The sequence below is a fragment of the Balaenoptera ricei genome, chromosome 11 (genome assembly GCF_028023285.1).
Source record: "Balaenoptera ricei isolate mBalRic1 chromosome 11, mBalRic1.hap2, whole genome shotgun sequence".
In the NCBI taxonomy this organism is placed as follows: domain Eukaryota; kingdom Metazoa; phylum Chordata; class Mammalia; order Artiodactyla; family Balaenopteridae; genus Balaenoptera; species Balaenoptera ricei.
Window position 1 is genome coordinate 14,075,459 of NC_082649.1, and position 24,197 is coordinate 14,099,655.

The 24,197-nt window shown below is 41.1% G+C and overlaps 1 protein-coding gene and 1 pseudogene across 3 annotated transcripts; one reads left to right on the forward strand and one right to left on the reverse strand.

Moving 5' to 3' along the window:
• Window positions 1–4,461: 4,461 nt before the first annotated feature.
• Window positions 4,462–5,861, reverse strand: LOC132374382 (small ribosomal subunit protein uS2-like; annotated as a pseudogene).
• Window positions 5,862–14,525: 8,664 nt separating this feature from the next.
• FAM8A1 (family with sequence similarity 8 member A1) lies at window positions 14,526–23,947 on the forward strand. Of its 3 annotated transcripts, XR_009505664.1 has the most exons (6): window positions 14,526–15,360; window positions 16,461–16,581; window positions 18,210–18,333; window positions 18,836–18,975; window positions 19,370–19,509; window positions 20,496–20,539. XR_009505664.1 is itself a non-coding variant. In XM_059938000.1 (5 exons), exons 1-5 carry the CDS (start codon window positions 14,634–14,636, stop codon window positions 20,638–20,640), a joined length of 1,257 nt encoding a protein of 418 aa, XP_059793983.1. In that variant the 5' UTR covers window positions 14,526–14,633; the 3' UTR covers window positions 20,641–23,947. The 3 variants fall into 3 exon arrangements, 2 of the variants coding, with proteins under 2 accessions (XP_059793983.1, XP_059793984.1); XM_059938000.1 differs by lacking the exon at window positions 19,370–19,509 and having other exon boundaries at window positions 20,496–23,947; XM_059938001.1 differs by lacking the exon at window positions 20,496–20,539 and having other exon boundaries at window positions 19,370–20,273.
• Window positions 23,948–24,197: the final 250 nt, after the last annotated feature.

A 24,197-nucleotide genomic window follows, 5' to 3' on the forward strand; every position in this document is an offset into this window, starting at 1 on the left:
GCTTTGTACTTTGACTGGGGTGGTAGTTACTTTGGTGTACACAGTTGCCCAAACTCACTGCACTGTATAATAAAGATCTGCATATTTCACTGTAAAAAAAAACCACAACTCTTCAACAGCTTCTGTTGTCTACAGGATAAAGTCCAAACTCCCTCCTAAGGGATAAAAGCCCTTCATAATCCAGCCCGTCCCTACTTTTCCAGATTTACTGTTACTCCAGACCATAGTATCAGCTTAGCTCTCTGCATGAGTTTACTCTTGTTCCTCCCTCTCCCTGGAGTAACCTTCCCTACTATGTCCTTATAATAAATAACTTTATGACTCAACTCAGCTCAAAATCACCTCCTATATAAAGCCCTTCTGGATCCACGCTTCTCGCAGGTAGAACAGACAGTTGTGCAAGACTAGAGTTCTAGAGATTTGCTGTACAACATCGTACTTATAGTTAACAATATTGTATCGTACACTTACAGTGTTCAGAGGGTAGATCTCACGTTAAGTGTTCTTAACACACACACACACACACACACACACACACAGAAGCTGTCACTACACAACTAAACACTAGCTGTTCTCCTCTCCCTCTGCTCCCAAACCTCAGATGCCAGAGTAAGAAGGGTTAGGTAAAGATATAAAGCCTACTTTCTGTGATCTTGTTACATATTAACTAAAAATATCAAATGTGTTTAAAGTAAAATTTTCTACTTTGGATCTGAAATTCAAAATATTTAATAACAATTACAGAAGAAGAAATAAAATGGCCCCTTGATACTTTATGTGTATAACTCTGTGCTGACTTCTAATGCAGTTATATTGTTGAGGTTTCCACATGCGTGATCTGTACAGAGACCTGGTCACCTTGGATGGGGATTCATCTTTTCCAGCATTGATCACCTTGGGAAGAGGATTTGCTGGACTCGGGTAAGGTATCAAAGACTCTGTCTTTCTCTTGATTGATTATCTGGATTTAGAGGCAGATATAACATTTCCTATAACTGTGTAGGAAATGAATTGGAGCAGGTCAAGACTAGAGAACCCTGGAGGCCGGGAGGCCATTGTAGGCAGTGTTGTAGCGTCTACACTAAAATTGATGATGGGAATTCCCTGGCGGTCCAGTGTTTAGGACTTGGCGCTTTCACTGCCTGGGCGAGGTTCGATCCCTGCTGGGGGGACTAAGATCCCACCACACTCTATGAGGCTCGGCCAAAAAAATAAAATTGATGATAACCTGCTTTAGAGTAATACAGAGATGAATTCATTGGAGAATTTCAAAATAAATGCTTTTTGATTAAGCGATAAAGTCCCACAGTTCAAGCACCCTCTCACCCTTTTCCTTATAACCTAGTTTCCATCCCCCTCAATAGATAACCATATTATTTCCTATTTGCCCTTCCAGAGGTTTTGTCAACATACATAAAGTCATTGCATTATATATACATATAATTTTGTTCCTTTCCTATTTTACACAAATGACAGCACACCACACATGCTATTTTGCACCTTGTTTTTGCAACTTAATCTGGAGATATGGGTATAATTTATCTGGGGGACATCAGTGCATGAAGAGTTTCCTCATTTTTATTATAGCTACATAGCATTGTATAGAATAGCTGCATCACTGTAGATTTTACCAGTCCCCATTGATGGACATTTAGTTTCCAATCAATAATGCTACAACCTTGTATATAAGTCATTTTGTCTGCATGCAAATAACTGTAGGGTACATTGCTATAAGTGAAAATCCTGAGTTAGAGGGTATATGCATTTCTAATTATGACCAATACTGTTAAATTGTCCTATATCGAGATTTTACCAATTCACACCGGCAACAAACTTTAGCATGCAACTGGAGGTCTTATTAAAACACAGCTTGGTGGGGCCCGGGTCCAGAGTCTCTGATTCAGAAGGTCTGATGTGGGACCCAAGAATCCGCATTTCTAACAAGTTCCCAGGTGGTGTTGCTATTGTTTGCTGGTCCAGGAACCAGACTTTGAAAACCACTGTAACAAAATGACTGGACTGCCACTGCACCGTGGAACTATCCTCTCGAAGTCAGCAGTGTCCTCGTCAATGTCGTGGTCTTTTCTCCATCTTCCTTTTCCTCGACTTTTCTGCTATATTTTAAACGTTTTCCTTTTTTTGAATCTTCTCTTCCTATTTGACTCTGTTAATGTTCTTTCCTGCTGTTGTTGTCTTGTTCTTTCAGTGACTTCCCTGCCACTTAACTGGTCCAGGCTCCATTTATTGACCCACAACTTTTCACCCCTAGAAAGCTCACTCCTTCTCAAGACTAGGAACACAGAGAGAAAGTAAAGGCTGAAGCAATCTTTTGATCCTAACAGGAGTGCTTGCGTTGCTGAGACAGAATCCAGATCCTGATGACATTACTTGAATCTTCTCTATTTAGCCATACCTGAAGCCAGCCCCTCCCTTCACTTTTTCTTTCTTTGCCATCAGAGTAATAGATATACAGAGTTTAAAAAAATCAAACAGTAGAAGAAAACTGGAAATACTCTGCCCCACCTTTCCCCACTGCAGACCCCATTCTGCTCCCTGGAAGCAGGCTTGTTGCTGTGGAGAGAGTGCACTGCGTAACCCTTGCAGGTGTATTCACAGCACAGACATTATTTTCTTGCAAATGGCAGTGATTTTTTGTCTGTTTGTTTGTTTTGTTTGTTTTTCCTTTTTGGCCGCACCGCGTGGCAGGCAGAACTTCCCCAACCAGGGATCGAACCCCCAGCCCCTGTGGAGTCTTAACCACTGGACCACAAGGGAAGTCCGATAGTGTTTTTGGTTTTGCTTTTACAAAATCAAGATATTAAAATAACTTTCTTACAGGTTTATGTGTCTTGGAGAAGGGGAGCCTTCATTTAGTTTCCACGAAGGTGACCCTATGTACCTTCCATTCTTTTAGCTATTTCATCTGACGTTTGCTTCTGTATTTCTGTTTTTGAAAATTTTTTATTGCAGTATAGTTGATTTACAGTGTAGTGTTAATTACTACTGTACAGCAAAGTGATTCAGTTATACATACATATACATTCTTTTTTTATATTCTTTTCCATTATGGTTTATCATAAGATATTGAATATAGTTCTCTGTGCTATACAGTTGGACCTTGTCATTTATCCATTCTACATATAAAAGCTTACATCTGCTCACCCCAACCTCCCACTCCATCCCTCCTCCAATCCCCTCCCACTTGGCAACCACCAGTCTGTTCTCTATGTCCATGATTCTGTTTCTGTTTTGTAGACAGGTTCATTTGTGGCATATTTTAGATTCCACCTATAAGTGTTAACATATGGTATTTGTCTTCTTTCTGACTTACTTCATTTAGTATGACAATCTCTAGGTCCAACCATGTTGCTGCAAATGGCGTTATTTTGTTCTTTTTTATGGCTGAGTAATATTCCATTGTATATATATACCACATCTTCTTTATCCATTCATCTGTTGATGGACGTTTAGGTTGTTTCCATGTCTTGGCTATTGTGAGTAGTGCTGCCATGAACATAGGGGTGCATGTATCTTTTTGAATTATAGTTTTGTCTGGGTATATGCCCAGGAGTGGGATTGCTGGATCATATGGTAATTCTATTTTTAGTTTTCTGAGGAACCTCCATACTGTTTTCCATAGTGGCTGTACAAACTTACATTCCCATCAACAATGTAGGAGGGTCCCCTTTTCTACAGCCTCTACAGCATTTGTTGTTTATAGATTTTTAATGATGGCCATTCTGAGTGGTGTGATGTGGTACCTCATTGCTTCCGTATTTCTAAAGAATATGTTTACTTTGTTTTTTTATATATCAGTTTTAGATGTCAACTATTGACTTCTATTAATAAGGAGATCAGCATTTAGCTGACTTATCTCTTCCCCCACTTCCTCTATTCTCTCTCTTCCTCTGTTCTCTCATAGTAAATACATCACAAATTTTGGTTAAAACAATAGTATTGATATTATTATGACTCTGTAAATATTATTCAATGATAAGCCAAGTAGTAATTACGATTAATGTGTCCTTTCCTGGGCCTTTCTTTTTTTTTTTTTTTTTTTTTTGCTTTTCTGTTATTTAACTGTTTATTTTCCATCACCCTTATTTCCATTCTCTATTTAAGAAAGTCTTTTTTTTTTTTTAATTTATTTTTATTTATTTATTTTTGGCTGTGTTGGGTCTTCGTTTCTGTGCGAGGGCTTTCTCTAGTTGCGGCGAGCGGGGGCCACTCCTCATCGCGGTGCGCGGGCCTCTCACTGTCGTGGCCTCTCTTGTTGCGGAGCACAGGCTCCAGACGCGCAGGCTCAGTAGCTGTGGCTCATGGGCCTAGTTGCTCCGCGGCATGTGGGATCTTCCCAGACCAGCGCTTGAACCCGTGTCCCCTGCATCGGCAGGCAGATTCTCAACCACTGCGCCACCAGGGAAGCCCAATAAATAGTCTTAAGCTGGTCTGTAGAACAGCTTAAGACCCCTCAGTGGTTGCTCCTTGCCATTCAGTGGTCTGAGTGGTGGGAGCTGCAGACCAGTCTTTGGTGGCCAGCTGAGCGCTCCAGTCCTCAGCAGGGAACTGCTGGACAGACACAGGGGGCACCTGTGCTCCTTCAGACCAGTCTGTGACCTCAGGTTGAGTAGCAGTCAACTCAGGAGCTGGAGCAGTCCATTCACCCTGGAATTCTCCCTGGGTCCCGGCCTTTTCAGCAGCAGCCTGCTCTTCCTTTTCGCTCTCCTCAGGATCTCTGTAGAAGTAGTGATCAGGCCTGACCTCCCAGGGGTGGTCACCGGAGATGGTGCCGTACGTGTGCAGAACTTCCTGAAGCAGCATCCACTACATCAGACCAGCTGAGTGAGTTCTCCTGCTGGTGCGTGGTGCGGCCGTGTCCACACAGCACGGAGGAGTGTCTGTTACACAGAGCAGCGGTAGGCAGGTTAACGTAAGACGCCTCTGTGAGAGGCTGGTGGTCAACCCTGGGATCAGTAACCACTAGAAGTCAGAGAGCCACTCGCATCCGGCCAGTGAAGGTCCCAGGAGTGAAGCAGCCAGGAAGAGGAGTGGCTCCAGCGGCAGCAGCAAACTTCAGCACAGCTCGCTCGCCGGTATTCCTGGAGTATTTCACGTGACACTGACATCAGCCTGGTTTTCAATGGCAACAACAGCAAAAGCTGCCAGGAGAAGCTTCTCCCAGGTTCTCTTCAGATTTATGATGTAGATGCCATCACTTTTTGCAGATATGAAACCATAGGTAATCATGAGTTAAATACATTTCATCTGCCTTCACTAATCAAGGTTATTTTAATTGCATGTCCTCCAAGCAGCACGTAGCCTAACTTGGAACTTGGAGTCAGCTGTGTCTAGTTCCATCTGAGCTGATTAAAACTGGTTAGGACCACCCACCCTCCAACAGGGCACGCACGCGTGCCCACTCGGTGACCTTTGACATCAGAGGGCTGAAGACTCCACCCTCAGATTGTGCTGAGCGCCTCCTCATTGGAACGTGGGGAGGCCTGTAGCTTATTACGCCTGCGCAGAACGACGATTACCGCACCTTTTTCCAATCACCTTTCCCCACTCTCCCCACACCTCAGACCGCCCTGCTCCCCTTCAGGGAGGCGGATTTGAGATTTGTTCTCCCATATCCTCGTATCCTTACTTGGTTGCCCTGTGAATAAACCCTGTCCTGGCTGCAGACTGCAGTGTCTCAGCATTTCGGCTGGCTGCACATCCCGCAAAATGAACCCGATTCGGCAACAGATGCTGTATTCCATTTGGAAGTCAAGGTTGATGCCGCCAAGGTAGGTTCCTGCTGCAAGGAAGTTGAGGACACCCTCCTCCTTCATTTTCAGGCTATCAGGGGCTCTGGACATTGTAATAGTTTCCTTTTGAGTTAAGATGGGAACTCAGAACAATGCCATATGGACCCCTTTTTGGGTAACACAGAAAGGCTTGCTTTTCCCGATATTAATGATTGCCTTTCTTTTAAAAATTTGTTTGGTTTTCTGTATACCTATCCAACTATTTTTTTTAATTGTCAAATACTCATCAATATTATTCTCTGCAATTCGTATTTATAGATTTCACTTTTGTTTGGGGGCTTCTTTCTACACTTATTTTTATATACTAATAGGTTTCAGGTGAGAGTGATAAGCTGGTAAACCAAACTTTTTGCTCTTGCGCCTCCAAATGGCAACATATAGAAGGCTTTCTCTGGGACCATTCAGTTTCTCAAAAGAATAATACTCCAATATCTAGTTTAGGAGGCATGGGTTTGGCTGATGGAATTTCAAAAAGAGGAATGGGAAAAAAATGGGGGATAAGGAGTCACTATTCAGCATACAGATTTTTACTCATCAGCTTCCTGTAAGCACTTTCCACTTCCCAAAGTACCTTATACCTCCAAGTTCTGAGCCTCTCCTCAAATCAATGACCTACTGTCTTGCAAAACTGCAGCCACCTTGTCGGTTTATAACTTTATTCCTTTGTTTCACTTCAGTGGGTGTTTTGGAAAGAAAATGAGTGAATGTGGTCAATTCACTATGCTTTTCCAGACTCTCTTTCTCAAATTCATTTAACTCAGGTATTATATTCTTTCAGGATCTAATTTACTCAAAGTCATTTCTTTTTGCATCTCATTCCTTGCTTTTGAGTTCCATTTCCTCTTGCTAAAGTATACCCTTTAGAGTTTAGGTGTTTGAGTGAAAAATTCTCCATTTTTGTCACTTCCATTAACAGCTTGGTTAAAATATTTCATTAACATCTTGGTTAATAAACAGATGGTTTATTACAAGGTGAACATACTTGTATTCGCTTCCCAAATCAAGAGTTTTGTCAGCCACACCAGAAGCCTGTGTTCTCCATTCCAATCACAAACCCCTCCCTCCCCCAAAAGTAATCACTATCTTGACTTTGATAGTCACCACTTTTAAAAATGTCTTTAAGTGTACCTCTAGACACTGTAATTTAGTCTTACTCTTTAATTTGATGTCTTTTAAAAAATACTTTATTGAAGTATAGTTGATTTATAATGTGTTAATTTCTACTGTACAGCAAAATGATTCAGTTAGACATATATATATTCTTTTTCGTATTCTTTTCCATTATGGTTTATCACAGGATATTGAATATAGTTCCCTGTGCTATACAGTCAGACACTGTTGTTTATCCATCCTACATACATCATAGTTTGCATCTGCTCGTCCCAAACGCCCGGTCCTTCCCTCCCCTACACACCCTTCCCCTTGGCAACCACAAGGGGGAGTAGTATTCCATTGTGTATATGTACCACATCTTCGTCCACTCATCTGTCAATGGACATTTAGGTTGTTTCCATGTCTTGGCTATTGTGAACAGTGCTGCTATGAACATTGGGGTGCATGTTTCTTTTTGAAGTATAGCTTTGTCCAGATATATGCCCAGGAGTGGAATTGCTGGATCATATGGTAACTCTATTTTTAGCCTTTTGAGGAACCGCCATACTGTTTTCCATAGTGGCTGTACCCATTTACATTCCCCCCAACGGTATAGGAGGGTTTCCTTTTCTCTGCACCCTGTCCAGAATTTCACATATGTAGACTTTTTTTTTTAATATAAATTTATTTATTTATTTTTGGCTGTGTTGGGTCTTCATTTCTGTGTGAGGGCTTTCTCCAGTTGCAGCGAGCGGGGGCCACTCTTCATCGCGGTGTGCGGGCCTCTCACTGTCGCGGCCTCTCGTTGCAGAGCACAGGCTCCAGACGCGCAGGCTCAGTAGTTGTGGCTCATGGGCCCAGTTGCTCCGCGGCATGTGGGATCCTCCCAGACCAGGGCTCGAACCCGTGTCCCCTGCATCGGCAGGCCGACTCTCAACCACGGCGCCACCAGGGAAGCCCTTTGTAGACCCGTGTGAGATGGTACCTCCTTGTAGTTTTGATTTGCATTTCTCTAATAATTAGTGACTGTTAAGCATCTTTTCATGTGCCTGTTGACCATCTGTATGTCTTCTTTGGAAAAATGTCTATTTAGGTCTTCTGCCCATTTTTTGATTGGGTTGTTTGTTTTTTGATAGTGAGTTATATGAGCTCTTTTAATATTTTGAAAATTAAGCCCTTGTCGGTCGCATCATTTGCAAATATTTTCTCCCAGCCTGTAGGTTGCCTTTTCATTTTCTTTACGGTTTCCTTTGTTGTGCAAAAGCTTGTAAGTTTGATTAGGTCCCATTTTTAAATTTTTGTTTCTATTTCTATTGCCTTGGGAGACTAACCTAAGAAAACATTGGTTCGATCTATGTCAGAGAATGTTTTGCCTATGTTCTCTTCTAGGAGTTTTATGGTGTTGTGTCTTACATTTAAGTCTTTAAGCCATTTCGAGTTTATTTTTGTGTATGGTGGGAGGAGGGTGTGTTCTAATTTCATTGATTTACATGTGGCTGTCCAACTTTTCCAACACCACTTGCTGAAGAGACTATCTTTTCTCCTTTGTGTATTCTTGCCTCCTTTGTCAGAGTAATTGACTATAGGAGTGTGTGTGTGTTTGTTTTGGGGCTCTCTATTCTGTTCCATTTATCCATGTGTCTGTTTTTGTGCCAATACCATGCTGTTTTGGTTACTGTTAGCCTTGTAATATTGTCTGAAGTCTGGGAGGGTTATGCCTCCTGCTTTTTTCTTTTTCCTCAGGATTGCTTTGGCGAATCTGGGTCTTTTATGGTTCCATATAAGTTTTAGGATCATTTTTTCTAGATCTGTGAAAAATGTCATGGGTAATTTGGTAAGAATCACATTAAATATGTAGATTGCTTTGGGTAGTATGGCCATTTCAACAATATTAATTCTTCCAATACAAGAGCATAGGATATCTTCCCATTTCTTTGAGTCATCTTCAATTTCCTTTATTAATATTTTATAGTTCTCAGCATATAAGTCTTTCACCTCCTTGGTCAGGTTTACTCCTAAGTATTTGATTTTTTGACGCGATTTTAAAAGGGATTGGTTTTTTACATTCCCTTTCTGATATTTCACTGTTAATGTAAAGAAATGCAACCGATTTCTGTATGTTAACCTTGTTATCCTCCTACCTTGCTGAATTCGTTTATCAGTTCTAGTAGTTTTTGTGTGGCGTCTTAGGGTTTTCTATATATCGTATCCTGTCATCTGCATATAATGACAAATTTACCTCTTCCCTTCCAATGTGGATGCCTTTTATTTCTTTTCCTGATGGCTGTGGCTAGGACTTCCAAAACTATGTTGAATAGAAGTGGTGAGAGTGGGTATCCTTGTCTTGTTCCAGATTTTAGTGTCCTGAAAATATCAATTAGTCTAACTGTTCTAATGTATCATTTAGGATAATTTGATGTCTTTTAAGTCTCCTTTAATCTAATGGTTCTCCCCCTTCTTTTTCTTACAATTTATCTGTTGAACTCAGCTGTCTGATTGCCGGGTTCCCCACAGTCTGGATTTTGCAGATTGCACACTCATGGTGTATTTCAATGTGTCTTTGTCCTCTATTTCCTGTAAATTGGCAGTTGATCAGATTCAACTTGATTAGATTCAGGTTTAATCCCTTTGGTAAGACTACATTATTATTATGAGTTTATGTATTTTAACTTATTTAATGGGTTTCAGTCCATTCTAATTATTACCCTTATTGAAACTCAAATTGTCCCATCTTTGGCCAATGGGGAGCCTCTTCAAGTTGGCTCCTGGGTCCTTTGGACATGACCCTAGAAGTCTTTAATAGTTCCTCTGCTCTTCAGTATGTCAAGATATTTTATGCTCATTCATACATTTCCTGCCCCAGATCTAGAATCACCCATTTCTCCAAGTAGCCTTTGTTTCTTTAAGTGGGACTTGGTATTTCAAAACCGCACTCCAGATGATAAGAATGAGCACTGCTACTGAAAAGACGCAGGAAACTAGATAGATAGTTCATACTAATGATAATTACTCATTTTACCCCATATTACACATACATTCTCAAAATACTAATATTGCCACCATCAATATACTGAAAAGTTAAATTTTTGCCAATGCTCCTCCCAAACTCCTTTCCAGTTTTACAGTAATTTTGTACCAATATTTCAGAATACAAATCCATCTCAGATTATACTTTTTGTGGCTCTCAGCTCCAAATCTTTGCTTGCTGTGCAATAATGGAGCTGAACTCTGTAAATACTTCTCCCCTATCAGCTGATTTAATGTTAGGCTTCGTTAGCAGAGGGTACTGTTGCAAGGAGGGGGGCGGGGCCGGAGTAGGGGCGGGGAGGCACTGGAGGAGAAAGAGGCTTCTCTTTCTGATTCTCCTGTACTTATCTCCTTGGGCCCCTGCAGAGTGTGTGGTTCCTTTCAGCAGTGCCCAGTAGGCAACAACAAGCGGCAGCTTCCCCCAGTACACCTTTTTTTAGATGGCTTCATGGAGCGGTGTGCTGCTGGTATAGCACCTTCCCGTAAGTGGCTTCTCTGGGTACGCTGCGGTGAATTCTGATAAAGGCACCTTGCTGTGGCTAGTTCTCCAAGAACTCCAGAGAGGATTTCTAACGGGGCGCACCGAGGCCACAGCAGGGAGCCATAGTCATGCCCTCTCCAGCAAGGAGGTGGATGGGGCATGGGGGCAAGGGTGCTTCTTGGCCATTCTAAGGGTGCTTCTTGGTCACTCTATTTCAGCTCAGGAGCGGTGGCTGTTCCCTGTATCTACTGTTCCTATACGGTAAGAATTCTCTTTGCCTTTTGCTAGTCAGCCTCCCTTTATTCCAATTCCATTAATATTCTTCATAGTAAATGTCCTCTGTTCAAATTATTGTGTAGTTTCTATCTCTTGACTGGACCCTGACTGAAACAAAGCCTCATTTAGTCTTGGTTCTACAAGTAATATTGAAAGTTTTACTAACTGTCTTTCTGTCACTTTCAGTAATTTTGGTTGCCGAGCTTCACCCCTCAGGAAGAACTCAAGTAACATTCTGAGTTCTTTCATTTTGATAACCAATAGGCTTTTATAAAGTCAGTTTTGCTGGATACAGAGTACTTGGTTCTCATTTTCTTTCCTTGAATATTTTAAATGTTTCACCATTTTCTCCTCACATGAAGTGTTAATGTTGAAGTCTTATGGTACTCCAATTTTCTCTCATAAATTTTTTTTGGCCTAAATGACCATTTTTCAAAATGTAAAGTCTAGTAATTTTACTGACTAGAATACATCTTGTTCATGCTCAGTGTTTTCAGGTGCACAGTATACTCTTTCAGTGTGAGGTTTCGAATATATATATAAATATATATATGAATATATATGTGAATATATAAATATATATATGAATATATATGTGAATATATATAAATAGAATATATGTATTTTACTTCAGGAAAAGTTCTCTTGAATTATGTGTTGTATTCTGGTAGCTAGCTTTGGTTTTCTTTATCAAGAACTCTTAATCCATACACTGGATCTTCTTTACCTATCTTCAATATTTATCTTTACTCTAAAATCATTTCTATTTCTATATTTATTTAAAATCTCATTTTCAAATTCTAGTTCTCTTGGGCACCATCTGTGTTTACCCGTGTTCCTTCTAGTTCAGTATTTTCTGAAACCACTTTTTCTCTTACTTTAATTCTTTCCCAAGTTGTTACTTTATTTCTGAGGTTTTTTAAATTCTGAATTTTCTTTTGTCTTTTTTTTTTTTTTTGGCCACGTCATGCGGGACCTTAGTTCCCCGACCAGGGATTGAACCCATGCACCCTGCATTGGGAGCATGGAGTCTTAACCACTGGACCACCAGGGAAGTCCCTATTCTGATTTTTCTTTCATGTCTTATATAGTTTTCTTAATATCTTCACAGTTTTTATCTGATTTTTTTCGGCATTAACACTACGCAATTTTGCATTCGTGGTTTGATCCCACACTTGTATTTTGGGGTTTGTGGAGTTATCTGTTACCTAGTTTAGTTGTAAATGTTGCCCCATGCATTTTTGGTTTCACTATACAGTCTGTTTTGATGTGGTGATTCATGGAGATTCAAGATTCATGTACTGCCCTCTTTCCAGAATCCATTTATATTTTTGACTCATGAATACTTCCCTTTTTATATCCTTGAGACTTCAGTCCTTGGCTGAGTATGATGGGAAGGGACTAGGGTTGATCAGGGTGTTGTTTGGATTAGCAGTGGTGCATTACATCACATCCTCATTCTTGAGTGATGATTTACTTGGTTGTAACATACTAGGTTGTCCAGGTTACATATATATGTAACTATGTATATATAGTTATATACTCTGTACTATATATGGTCCACTATCTTTGGCATATTTTTACTTTTGACAATATGGCTTCCAGTCTAAATGTCATTTCTTTCTAGTTAGGTTACGTTTTAACTGCTGCTATTTAAGATCATTATTTTTCTCTTTGCTTATATTCATCATATATGTGTTATATGTACATGTTATTTTCCTAAGACTTGATGTGCTTCTTCAATGTAAAGAGTCATCTTCCTTCAATTCTAGAAAATTATTGGCCATTATTTCTTTTTCTCTCTTTTGGAATGCCTATTAGATGTACTGTTGAACCTTCTTATATTATGTAGAACCTCTGAATTTGTTGATTACAAAAGGCAATAATTTTATTTTTGCTTAAGCCAGTTAGAATTAGGTTTATCACCGAAACAGAAACACTCTTACTTTCTCAAAAGCGGAGTCAAAGAAAGAGAAAAACAGGTGATTCCTGAAGCTGTTATGATTATCTTATCTGTAACTAGATATCCTTGAAACCTAAACTACTCCTGAACTTTCTATGCAAGTCAATAAATTCGTTTACTTTTTCTCTCTTAAGTCAGTTACAATTGGATTTCTGACAACTGCAGCAAAGAGTACTGATTAATATAAATGTCTACTATGTGAGTGGCACTATGCCAGGTGCTACCTAATCAGTGGTATGCAAAACAAAGACCAGTGTCTCCAATAACCACAATATTTTACACTCATTCCATGCCGTCTTCATTTATTTGTTCCTGCTTCTCCTTCCTCCCCTACCCAGACTTGGAATGCATGTTTAAATGTTACAACTTTTTCACAGTTGATTTTTTTTTTTTTTTTTTTAATTTTTGTCTGCGTTGGGTCTTCGTTGCTGCGTGCAGGCTTTCTCTAGTTGCAGTGAGCAGGGGCTACTCTTCGTTGCGGTGTGCGGGCTTCTCATTGCGGTGGCTTCTCTTGCTGTGGAGCACTGCCTCTAGAAGTGCCGGCTTCAGTAGTTGCAGCGCGTGGGCTCAGTAGTTGCGGCTCGTGGGCTTCATTGCTCCGCGGCATATGGGATCTTCCCGGACCAGGGATCGAACCCATGTCCCCTGCATTGACAGGCAAATTCTTAACCGCTGCGCCACCAGGGAAGTCCCAGAGTTGATTTTTAAAATCACATTTGTAAGGGTAACCTTTCTAGCAATAGGCCACCATGATCTTTCCCTTATTTTGGACTCGTATTATATTGGTATTGTCTTAAATAGGTCTTCGAGTGTTTCATGAAAGTCTTTCCCTTTAACCAGATCATTAGCTTCTTCAGGGCAAAAGTTAAGCCTTTTACTTTCATCTCCCAGAGCAAAGTCAAGAGTGATTATGGGAATCGTTGTTAACAAGTATAACCCACAATACCTGGCCCCTGTAGATCTCCTGTATGGGACTGGGGATACAAAGATATATTCCTATCACTTAACCAACTTAAGGACATAGGAAGGTGTATTAAACTATACATATGTAAGGTGCCATATATAGTTCAGAGGAAGGGGAAATCGTGCCTGGGCTTCGGTACTCAGAGGAGGCTCCAAAGCCCTGGGATATGAACGGGGTCTTGCCTTAACAGAAAATGAAAGGCAGGCACCAAAGGTTGAGACAACGGGTCTGAGGAAAGGCACAGTTTTGCTGAAGTAGGCTTGTGTCTGCATCAGTGCAGAGTAAGATATTATGGACACAGGTCAGCTCCAGGATAAGGACAGAGTCTAGCTCTTAAATCAACATAACTCCTCTTTTCTCTTACAATCAAGATCTCTGCCGCTGAGCCATGCTATCTTGATAGATCCCAATATGGTTTGGTTATTAATTTCTTATCCTCTAAGGGGATATGCCTCGTATCACCTTGAGTACAAATGGGAGAGGACCAGTTAACTGGAATGAACGCAGGCGGAACAAGTAACAAGCCCTGTGCCTAGAGACCAAAACTGTCGCGGCCCCAAATAGAAAAGGCGGCGCCGAGCCCTGGGACCTCTCTCTGAAATCCTCTTCCTCCATCAGCTATTTCTCCCGGAGCAGCCTGAGTCCACATCCCGTGAGATTATCTGGAGAAGCCTCGGGCCTCCAACTTCATTAAAACCACAAGAGGTGCGCGTCTGGGGGACGGGTGATAGTCTGGGCCCCTCAAGCGATAAGCCCACGACGCCCAGCCGAGGAGGAGGACTCCTGCCTCCCAAGTCTCTGAGCACCAAGGCCCACTCTCAGGCCCCGCCTCCTTGCTCCGCCCCGCCTCCTTGCTCCGCCCCGCGCCGGCGACGCCGACCAGGGGGTGGGTTTCCGTTTCCGGTGGCGGATTGTTGACGCCTGCGGCTGCGGCGGTGGCTACCGGGCCGTTGGGGAGGGGCCAGTGGGGGAGTGAGACGGCGCAGTGACAGGACCGCCGAGCGTGCTGCTGAGGCGACGATGGCGGAGGGGCCGGAGAAAGTCCGAGGCCGCCCTCCCGGGCAGGACGACGGCGGAGGGGACCACGAGCCCGTTCCTTCGCGAAGAGGCCTTCCCGCCGCCGCCCCACGGCCCCGGGACGGGCCGCAGGCCGAACCTCAGGCTCCGGGCCGGCCCCCAGCCCCGGGCCTCGCTCCCCCCGCGGCCGCCGCCGAGGAGTCGGAGCCGCCGCGCGAGCCCGAGAATGGCAGGGGGGCGGGCTCCGGCTCTGGCTCCGACCCCGGCGCGGGCCTGCAGGCGCCGGTAGGCTGCGAGGCGCCCGAGGCGGCGGCGCCGCGGGAGAAGCCGGCGCGGCTGAGCGCCCGCGAGTACTCCCGGCAGGTGCACGAGTGGCTGTGGCAGTCCTACTGCGGCTACCTCACCTGGCACAGCGGCCTGGCCGCCTTCCCCGCCTACTGCAGCCCCCAGCCGCCCGCGCCCAGCTACCTCGCGGGCGCCGGCGCCGCCGCTGCCCCGGCCGCCGGGCCGCCGCCCCTGCAGCTGGGCTATTACAACCCCTTCTACTTCCTGAGCGCCGCGGCCGCCGGGCCCGAGCCGCCGGCCTCCGCCGGCCTCACCGCCTCGGCTCCGGTCGCCGGCCCGGGAGCCCGCGCGCCTCACGTGCAGCCGCCGGCCCGGGCAGCCCCAGCGACGAGGGTCGGACCCGCCGCCGCCTCGCGAGCCCCGAGCGAGACCGGGCGGCAGGCAGGTGAGAGGCTCTTCGGGGAGCGACCTGGGGGCGGGGCCGGCGGGCCCCTCTCCGCTGTCAGCGCTGCCGCGCTCGCCGCGGCTTCTGCGCGTCTGTCGGCTCGCAGGGTGTGCAGCGCGGCCGAGCGGGCGCCTTCCCTTAGACCTAGCGCTCCGAATCGGTTCCCTGGCTCCCCGGACTGGTGGTTTCCACGTGTAAAGAAGCCTTTGCTCCTCAAAGCGTCCTCTTAGCCTTCGTCTCCCGGTGTGGAGTGAGATCCGAAGCTTAATTCACTCCGACGGCAGACCCGGCTGGGGGGAGGGGAAGTTTTGACTGGTGATGCTGGAAAGAATCCAGACATGGATGTATTAACTGTATTATATATAGTTAATATGATAACTGTTTTATGAATTAGGGACAGTGGAACTGACGGATATTAAAGGAGATCTTCATGAATGCGAATGGAATTAGGAACCTTTGGGCCTTGGCTTCATCTTGTGTATCGTCTGTTTACTTCTGTATGGGAATTAGAATATTCTGAATCACGTACACTCTTTAGTGTATTATTTAGGCTTTTTGTTTACTTTATCCAGCCACAGATAATATGGGACAAGACCTAGTTGCCTGAATTTGATTCAGAGTTTAGGATGGCAGCTTGATAATCCCTGGATTTGTTACATAGAAAGCAAGACAAACTAAATGAATAAGGGGTAAGATGAGGGGCACAGGGATTTACTTCGTACCGTCTACACTTAACCTTGATATTTTGCTTAAAAAAAAAGTTTAATTTTGTGTCATAGGCTTGTAATCACCTGGAGTCTCATTTGACTCCCTAGTGAAATGTATTGAGTACTTGAAATAATGAAATTTATCTCTGAAATCATTTCTAAACATTAAGGGGGTGAAAACAAGCTTTAAACTGCTCAGTAAATAGTGAAGTAGCGTTGCTGTTTTAATAACATGCCCTGTTGAAGTCAATACCAATAATTGTTGCAGTTATAAAATTTTTTTTATCAGCAAGTTGTACCTTGACTTTACATTCATTACCTAGCTTGGGTTCCAAGGCCTATGTGCAAAGATTAGTTTTCCTAACTTTTTTCTTTTTTTTTTTTAATTTACAGGTAGAGAGTATGTTATTCCATCCTTGGCCCACAGATTCATGGCAGAGATGGTGGATTTCTTTATTCTCTTCTTTATAAAAGCAACCATTGTCTTAAGCATTATGCACCTCAGTGGAATAAAGTAAGTTAAGGCCATTTGCAGAAGGGTTTTAATGTCCACTGTCTAGAGATCTTGCTTTAATTTTGTTTTCATGCTTGCAAGTGACTATATGGATAAACTGTGTGCCAGTGCCAATGATTTCTTTATAGGAGCTTTGTCAGATTTGCTTTCTTGTTGGTTTTAAGAAATAACTACAAAAGAGAGAAAAACACTTAATAAATTCTGCAAGATGTGGGGAGTTTCACCTATCAAAAGTAGGTGAAAGGAACCTCCAACCCTGGTTTGATTTTATTCACTATTAGGCCAGTTGCAAATTTTTCTCTTACAATCGTTTTCAGAGTGGAGTATCTAAAGACAAAGGCATAAAGAGGTTTTGGTAGATGAACTATTAATAATCAGCTAGATGGCATTTCCAAATGGGGTTGCGTATACTGTCAGGCAAGTTCCAAGTGAACTGCAAAGTGAGCTATTTATTTGAATAATCTTCCTTTCAGATTAACAATCATAATAGCAGTTGTCACTTGCTAAGCACTTTGTGTGTGCTAGGCTTTGTATGGACTCTTAATCTTGCCACCACTATAAAGTAGAGGTTAATCTCTCCATTTTATAGAGATTGAAATTTGGGCTTACAAAAAGTTAAGCCCAGAATTTACAAAGGCAGTAAGTGACCGTCAAGTTCAGACCCTGGTAATTAAATTTCAGGGCCCCTGCCAGGAGCCTGAATGTTACTATGATTCTTCCCTGTCTCTCCCTCCCTTACGCCCTACACATCCAATCAAGTACCAACTAACTCCTTTCTGTTCAATCTCTTGAATAACCTTCAACCCATACCATTTCCTTTTCACTGTCAGAATTTCATTTTTCATCATTGCTTCTCCCTAGTCCAGTCACTGCCATCACTTGCTTGGATTATAACACAAGTCTTCTAACTGGTATCTCAGTTTACTGTCTCCTGTTTTATCTCAATTCAGTTTCTGATAGAAAACCAAAGAGATCATAAATTCTGATTCTGCCACTCTCCTGCCTTAAAATCCTTCAATAGTTTCTCATTGCCATCAGGGTAAGTCTTACTAATGTCCTCATATATTTTAACAGATACCCTTATTTCTTAATCACTCACCTCTCACACTTAGTTATTTGAGCCACACTGAACTGCCTACAGCTTCCATCATACTCTTGCTTAAAGGCTTTCTCTCTGGTTAGTCCCTCTCTCTGAAATTTCTCCCTTCTTAGTCTGGCCAACTTCTCTTCATCCTTCAGATCTCACCTTAAATGCCATTTTTGGGAAGCCTCCACTAAGTTAAGTGTGCCTGGTACGTGTCTCCAAGTACCCAATGGTTCTCTATTATAGCCCTTTCCCCACCTCATTATTATTTATTCTGCTTCACCTGCTGGGTTAGAAACTCTGTGAAAGCAAGAGACCATGTTGAATTCACTTGGCATTTTATCCCCAGGGCTAGTACAGCGTCTGCTCATGGTACTGCTTATTTGTTGAAGAAGCTAATGAATGTTTTGTGAAACTAGACAGTTGGAAACCTGAAGATTAGTTTATAATTTCAATTAAAGTTTTTGATTTACACTAATGAAAAAGAAATCAATGCAACTGCTCTGGTAACTGATTCTTTGTAACCGAAAACTTTTTTTTGTAGGGATATCTCTAAGTTTGCTATGCATTATATAATAGAAGAAATAGATGAAGACACATCCATGGAAGACTTGCAGAAAATGATGGTTGTGGCGCTTATATACAGATTATTAGTTTGTTTCTATGAGGTAAGCTACTGACTTCAGCAAATATTAATATTTAACAATCTAATTTTAGATTATCAGCCCAAGACAAAAATGTAGTGGAGATTTTTATTTTTAATCATGTATTTGTCAAATGTCCTCATTTTTTTCTAAATTTCCTTTAACATAATACTTTCCAAGTTAAAACTTTCGGAATGGAGACATTTTTCAGTTTCTTTGTAATACATTTCAGTCTTGTTGTCCGAAAATATATTTTAAGTTGGTTGTGGAACTTGAAATGTGTCTTTCCATAGAAGCAACTTGCTAAAAAATATAATGGGTCATAGAGAAATATTACAGTAGATATCTTGTGGTATTGAAGATGTTAGAGACCTGCAGAAATGCATTAAAAGGTTAACTCAAGTATTCTATGAAATTCTTCCAACTTGAAAAATTTAAAACGTGAATCATATGGCAGGAAAATTTACCTTTAAAATTGGTATAGTTGAGCCAGTAAATTATTTTAAAATTATCCTTCTTTCCTTAGATAATTTGCATTTGGGGAGCAGGTGGAGCGACCCCAGGGAAGTTCCTGCTAGGGCTTCGAGTTGTGACATGTGATACATCAGTGCTTATTGCACCAAGTCGGGTTTTAGTGATTCCTTCCTCAAATGTTAGCATTACAACGTAAGTTCTTTTTTTTAGCTTAATGTATTGTGTACTTATGAATTGTATTGATTACTGTACTTAAAAATGATTTTCATAAGTTATACCATTTGATAAAAGTATTTTTAGGATGTTGGTTCTTCATGGCATAGAATAGGCTTACATTTATTAAGTTTAAGACAAAGTTTGAATGTTTTCAATGATTATAGAACGCCTCTTCAGTATACAGCTTCAGAGGTAAGCACTTTATGAACGGTAGGTCACAGTAATGAGAGGAGGATCTGGGCGTGGCTGCTCTATCAGTGCTCCAGGCCTAGCTTTAGTATTCTCTACATCTGTGGATATTGGAGTTTAGTTACTGCTCTGCCTTGAAGCTTCCATTTGGTAATACCTGTCATTATCCCATCTTGAATAGGCAATAAGAATTTTGACAGCTATACATGCGTGCATCCTGCTCCTAAGTGATAGAGCTTGTAATACTTCCAGTACTCATGGCTAGCTGTTGGCATCTGGCTCTGGGGGAAGGTACAGATAGTGATAATGGAAGTTGTGGAGGTGAGTAGGTGGTAATCAGTTGAGCAAAACAGGATACTGGCTGGAATTGCTGCCAGAATGATTCAGAGTTGGGTTGTTTAAACAAGAGACTCTCTCTGAAATTTGAATTTGCTCACATCTTCAAAATTTCCTTACATTTTTGTGATTCTAATAATCCTGGCTATTACTTTTAATGAGTCAATAATGGCTAATATTTATTGAGCACCTCATAAACCAGGCACTGTTTTAAAAACATTGCATATGTATTAACTAATTTAAGATAGGTACTATAGGTACTATTACCCTCTTATTACAGATGTGTAACACAACTAGTAGTTGGTAGAAAATGAATCTGAAACCAAGCAGTCTGGATTCAGAGCCCACACTCAGCTGCTGTGTTATCCTGTAACGGTTCAGTGCCCTGAAAGGCAGAAATCTAATGTTAGTATGACAGTTCTCCATTCTGAGCTACTGTTGAAAGCTTTTTAAAGCTTTCCTTAATCACAGAAGCCCACAAAGAAAGAAGAGATATGATAAACAAATACAGTAATTTGAAATGCTGGTGCTCTTCATAGAAGGTAGAAAATGGGACTGTGTAAGTGTATTCAGTTTAGAAGATAGTGAAAACACAGTAAAAGTATAGAGGTACTAAAAGTAATGAGTGACTATAGAAAGGGTAAGTAAAGGCAATAGTTATTCTAGTCTTCTGTCAAGATACTAGAAAGTACTGTAAACTTTTAGTTCACATTCTAAGACATATTATTGCTTTTCATGTGCAAGTTCTAAAGTCTAACTTTCATGTTACGAAGTCTTTAGAACTAGCCCAGGTGGTTTGATCATACTGTGCTACTTGAAAGTAATTCAGTTATCAAAGGTTAAAACTGTTAATTATACTTTGAATATGTTTTAAATACATCTTGAACTTGATAGAATACTATTAATCTATATGTAGTTGGTATACGACTTATCTGTTTTTTGTGTTTTTTTTTTTTGCTTTAATTTTTTAGGTCCACTATACGAGCTTTGATCAAGAATTTTTCTATTGCTTCTTTTTTCCCTGCTTTCATCACACTGCTGTTTTTTCAGCATAATCGAACAGCCTATGACATTGTAGCAGGGACCATTGTGGTAAAAAGAAATGGGGTCAGATGATGCCCCAAAAAGCCCTGAATTCCATACTCTCTGGAATAATGACGAGACTAAATTATATATCAAGGCCATCAGTATCCCTGGGTTACATTAACTGATGATTTAGAAATTAAAGCAGTTGCTCCAGTGTGATGCAGGTGACTATGCTGAAAGTATTGATTTTACTTGAATGTCAAAGAACTTCTCCAGAAGAAAAACCTGTTAAGTTCAAGTGTTAAAATTTTTAGATTGAACCGAAGGCAAGTGGTGTCATAATCAACAACGGACAGTATATACATAAGATCTAAGGTATTTATTAGAACTTGCTGAGAGCATTTTCAGCTGTGAAATCTCCAAACGAAACTTTAACAACTTATTCTGGTTTATCCCAAATGATGGAAAACGTCCAGCTGTGTTTAGTGTACACACTCACCCTTTAGTAACACTTCCTGAGGCAATTTTTGTCTTTGCTTTTTGGGGGGAGGGAGTGGGGACACACATTTGATAAGCCACTTAGCGCCCATCCCAGGAGCGGGTGAGTGAGTTAGCTGCAAGAGAGAGGGGAAAGTGAGGCCAGCGAGCAGTTCCCTGACTTGAAATTTTAAAATCTGTACTGCAGTTTACTGCAGGAATGATGTAACTTTATAACTATTCTTAATGCCTAAACATGTATTTGGGGGCAGATTTTGCATGATGATGAAAAAGTATAAGTCATATTGCTATCTTATCCTTGATTTTTTTTTTTTTTTAAAGAAAAAGGTAAGTTAGTGATTGCTTTTAATGGGGTTGGGGGGGAGGGGTAAGTTTTCACTGTAAATTTAAATTGAAACTCATGTGCAAGTGTTTTCAGTGCCCTAAATCAAACCATAAATATGTGGGGAAAAGCAGTCCTATCAAACTGTTGCATATTTACTGTAATTACACAATATTCCCAGTACGTGCGCAGCATGAAGAAAGTGTTAGTGCTTTTCAGTGTTCTGAATATAACTTCTCTTTATATACAGGATATTCACATACCAGTTTCCTTTTATCATATTATATTGTTCCATAACTTTTGAAGCATCAAGGAATTAAATAATCTTAGCATTTCATGATTAAATACTAGTAGCCTGTGAAATACTTACCAATTTTCCCGTTAGGGACTGTTCTCTGTAACAAGGAAGAGTAGCATTTCCAGACCTTATTCCGAGTTCTTTGGTTCTGTGGGCCAGAAGCTCATCTGGGGCCTGCCCGGGATGACATTTTTGAGGGAAATGTGAAGGAACACTTCGTGTTTTGCCATTTTAATTTAGTGCGCGTGTGTGCTTTTGTTAGATGGCCCAGTTAGCTGTGCTGAGGTGTATCTGAACTAAAGGTTTTGTTTCTTAGGCATTTTCTGCATCTGTTATTTTCCCCCAAAACACTCAACTGTGTTGAACAGTTCATAACTAGGGTGCTTACAGGATCAATCTAGGCTTTATTTTGGTCTTAACAGCAAATAACATTTGCTATTACTGTATCAGTTTTTAAAGTCGTTTTTTTTTTGACATTTAAAACGTGAATATTTTCAATTTGTTTATAGAAACCTTAACAGTGTCCTTAATGCCTTTTTTTATTGTAAAATTTCATAAACCATGAGCCATGGTTTATAGTTTCATGAAAACCATGAGCCATGGCTTATGGTTTTCATAAACAATGTTTTTCAAAATAATTTTATAGTAAATCTATCACAGAAAGCCTATTAGTTAAATGTGTCAAAATACTAAACAGATCATTCACCTGTTTCTGGGAAGATAAAGTGTTATGGCCCTTCACAGTAAACAAAGCCAAACCATCCACTAACTTCTTAAATTAGAGGAGAAATTAGGAAATGTTACATAAACTTACCAATTAGTAGTGTATACATTAGCATCAGTGTATACACCGCCTTTGCCCCTGATTGGGAATTGGAGTTGAAATGTACCCTTCCGACATGTAGCTCTGGAATACACCTTTAATGTATAATTTCCTCGATGGTTCACCACTTAGGCTATTTTTATACAGTAAAACAAGAAATACGTAGTCCAGTTTGCTTTATACTTTATGTAGATGCATTTCTCAGGATTCAAGTTACACTATGTAGCCCTATCAAGTAAAAAGTGTTACTTTGTCTGCCTTTACAACAAAATCCAAGTCTGTTTATGAATTCAGCACTTACTTAGGGAGATTTTTGATTCCCAAGTTGGGGGGGAAAAATGACAAAATGGGGAAGGGGGAGCCACATGTTTTTCTCTTGGGGCGGCGGCCTATTTTCACTATACTTTATTATATTTCATTTATAGAAATGCTGAATTTTCTGTGTCAAGACAGAATTCTCATACTGAAGCTCTACAGCCTAAAAAGGCAAAAAGAAAGTTGTCTTCATAGTATTAATATCATTCATCACTTTTACAAGATAATAAGGGAACAAAAATTAGGAGTCATGCTGAGAATACTATTTCAGTGAAAATACCGTATGTAAAACCACAGGTCATGCGGTTAATTTAGGCATCTAGAAACTCTACCTGTTACGAAATATGCAGCCTGAGTGGCTCCTGCACCGTGAGAAAAGTCTGACATACTAAATGCACGCTGGGCTGAGCTAGGTGAGTGGGAGCGGCGGCAAGCAAACTGTGCTTTTAGGGTGTCTGTGACCAGAGAGAGAGCCAGCACCTGTGTGGTACTCGTGTGGCACTGCTTCAGAAGTTACTTCTTTCTCCCTAAACAGTCACTTAGTTTCTCCCAAATATTCAGGATTGAAAAAACTGCATTATATTTGAGGGCTTTGTCTAAATTTATAAAAGTCTATAATGTTTGTTTCAAATGACAGTAAAAATTGTTCTAACTAACTCTAAAAGAAGGATTTTTTTTCCCTTAAGTGACTTGTTTGGGCGTTTCACTTAGGCATAAGTATTTCCAGCAAAAGGAAGACAGGGGTTGAAAATTAAACTACTTGGGAATAAAGGGCTTTTTGATGGGAATGTATTAAATTTTTTTATTCTACACTTATCCCTATGAAAACAGGCTGTTGTTCCTTTTAAAGAATATTCCTAAATAATAGCAGTATTCCTAAAATCTGGCAAATACTTCAGTTACTTGCCATTTCCCACCCCCCCCCACCCCATACCAAAGGCCAAAATCTTTGCAATACGTGCTTGCCTGGGTAAAGTTCCTCCTCTCAAGCTGTGTGCGTATTTCTTTGCAGTTCATTATAGTATGGCTTGATCCACAAACAGTTTCTGATGGCCTGCCTATAAATGAAAATTCAACATTCTATTTTTAATAATTTGCCACCAGTTTGTATTCTTTGTCTCAATAAATACCTGGTCGCCAATGCTTTTGTGTTTTGCCTGTTTCTTTGAGGTTTGCTCCAGAATCCCTTGCTTCCAAATACAGCTGCTCTAGCATTCTCTGCCTTCAGGAGATGAATGCTTTCAGAAATAGAGGTCTATCAAAAAAAAAATCATCCACTTTGAGATATATTCTTTCAGCAAGTCACTCAGAAGTTAGCTGTAGATGACTAAGCTTTTAATGTTAAACTAATCCTGTCCGTTCCTTAAAGTTGTTAGCCATTCCAACCGCAG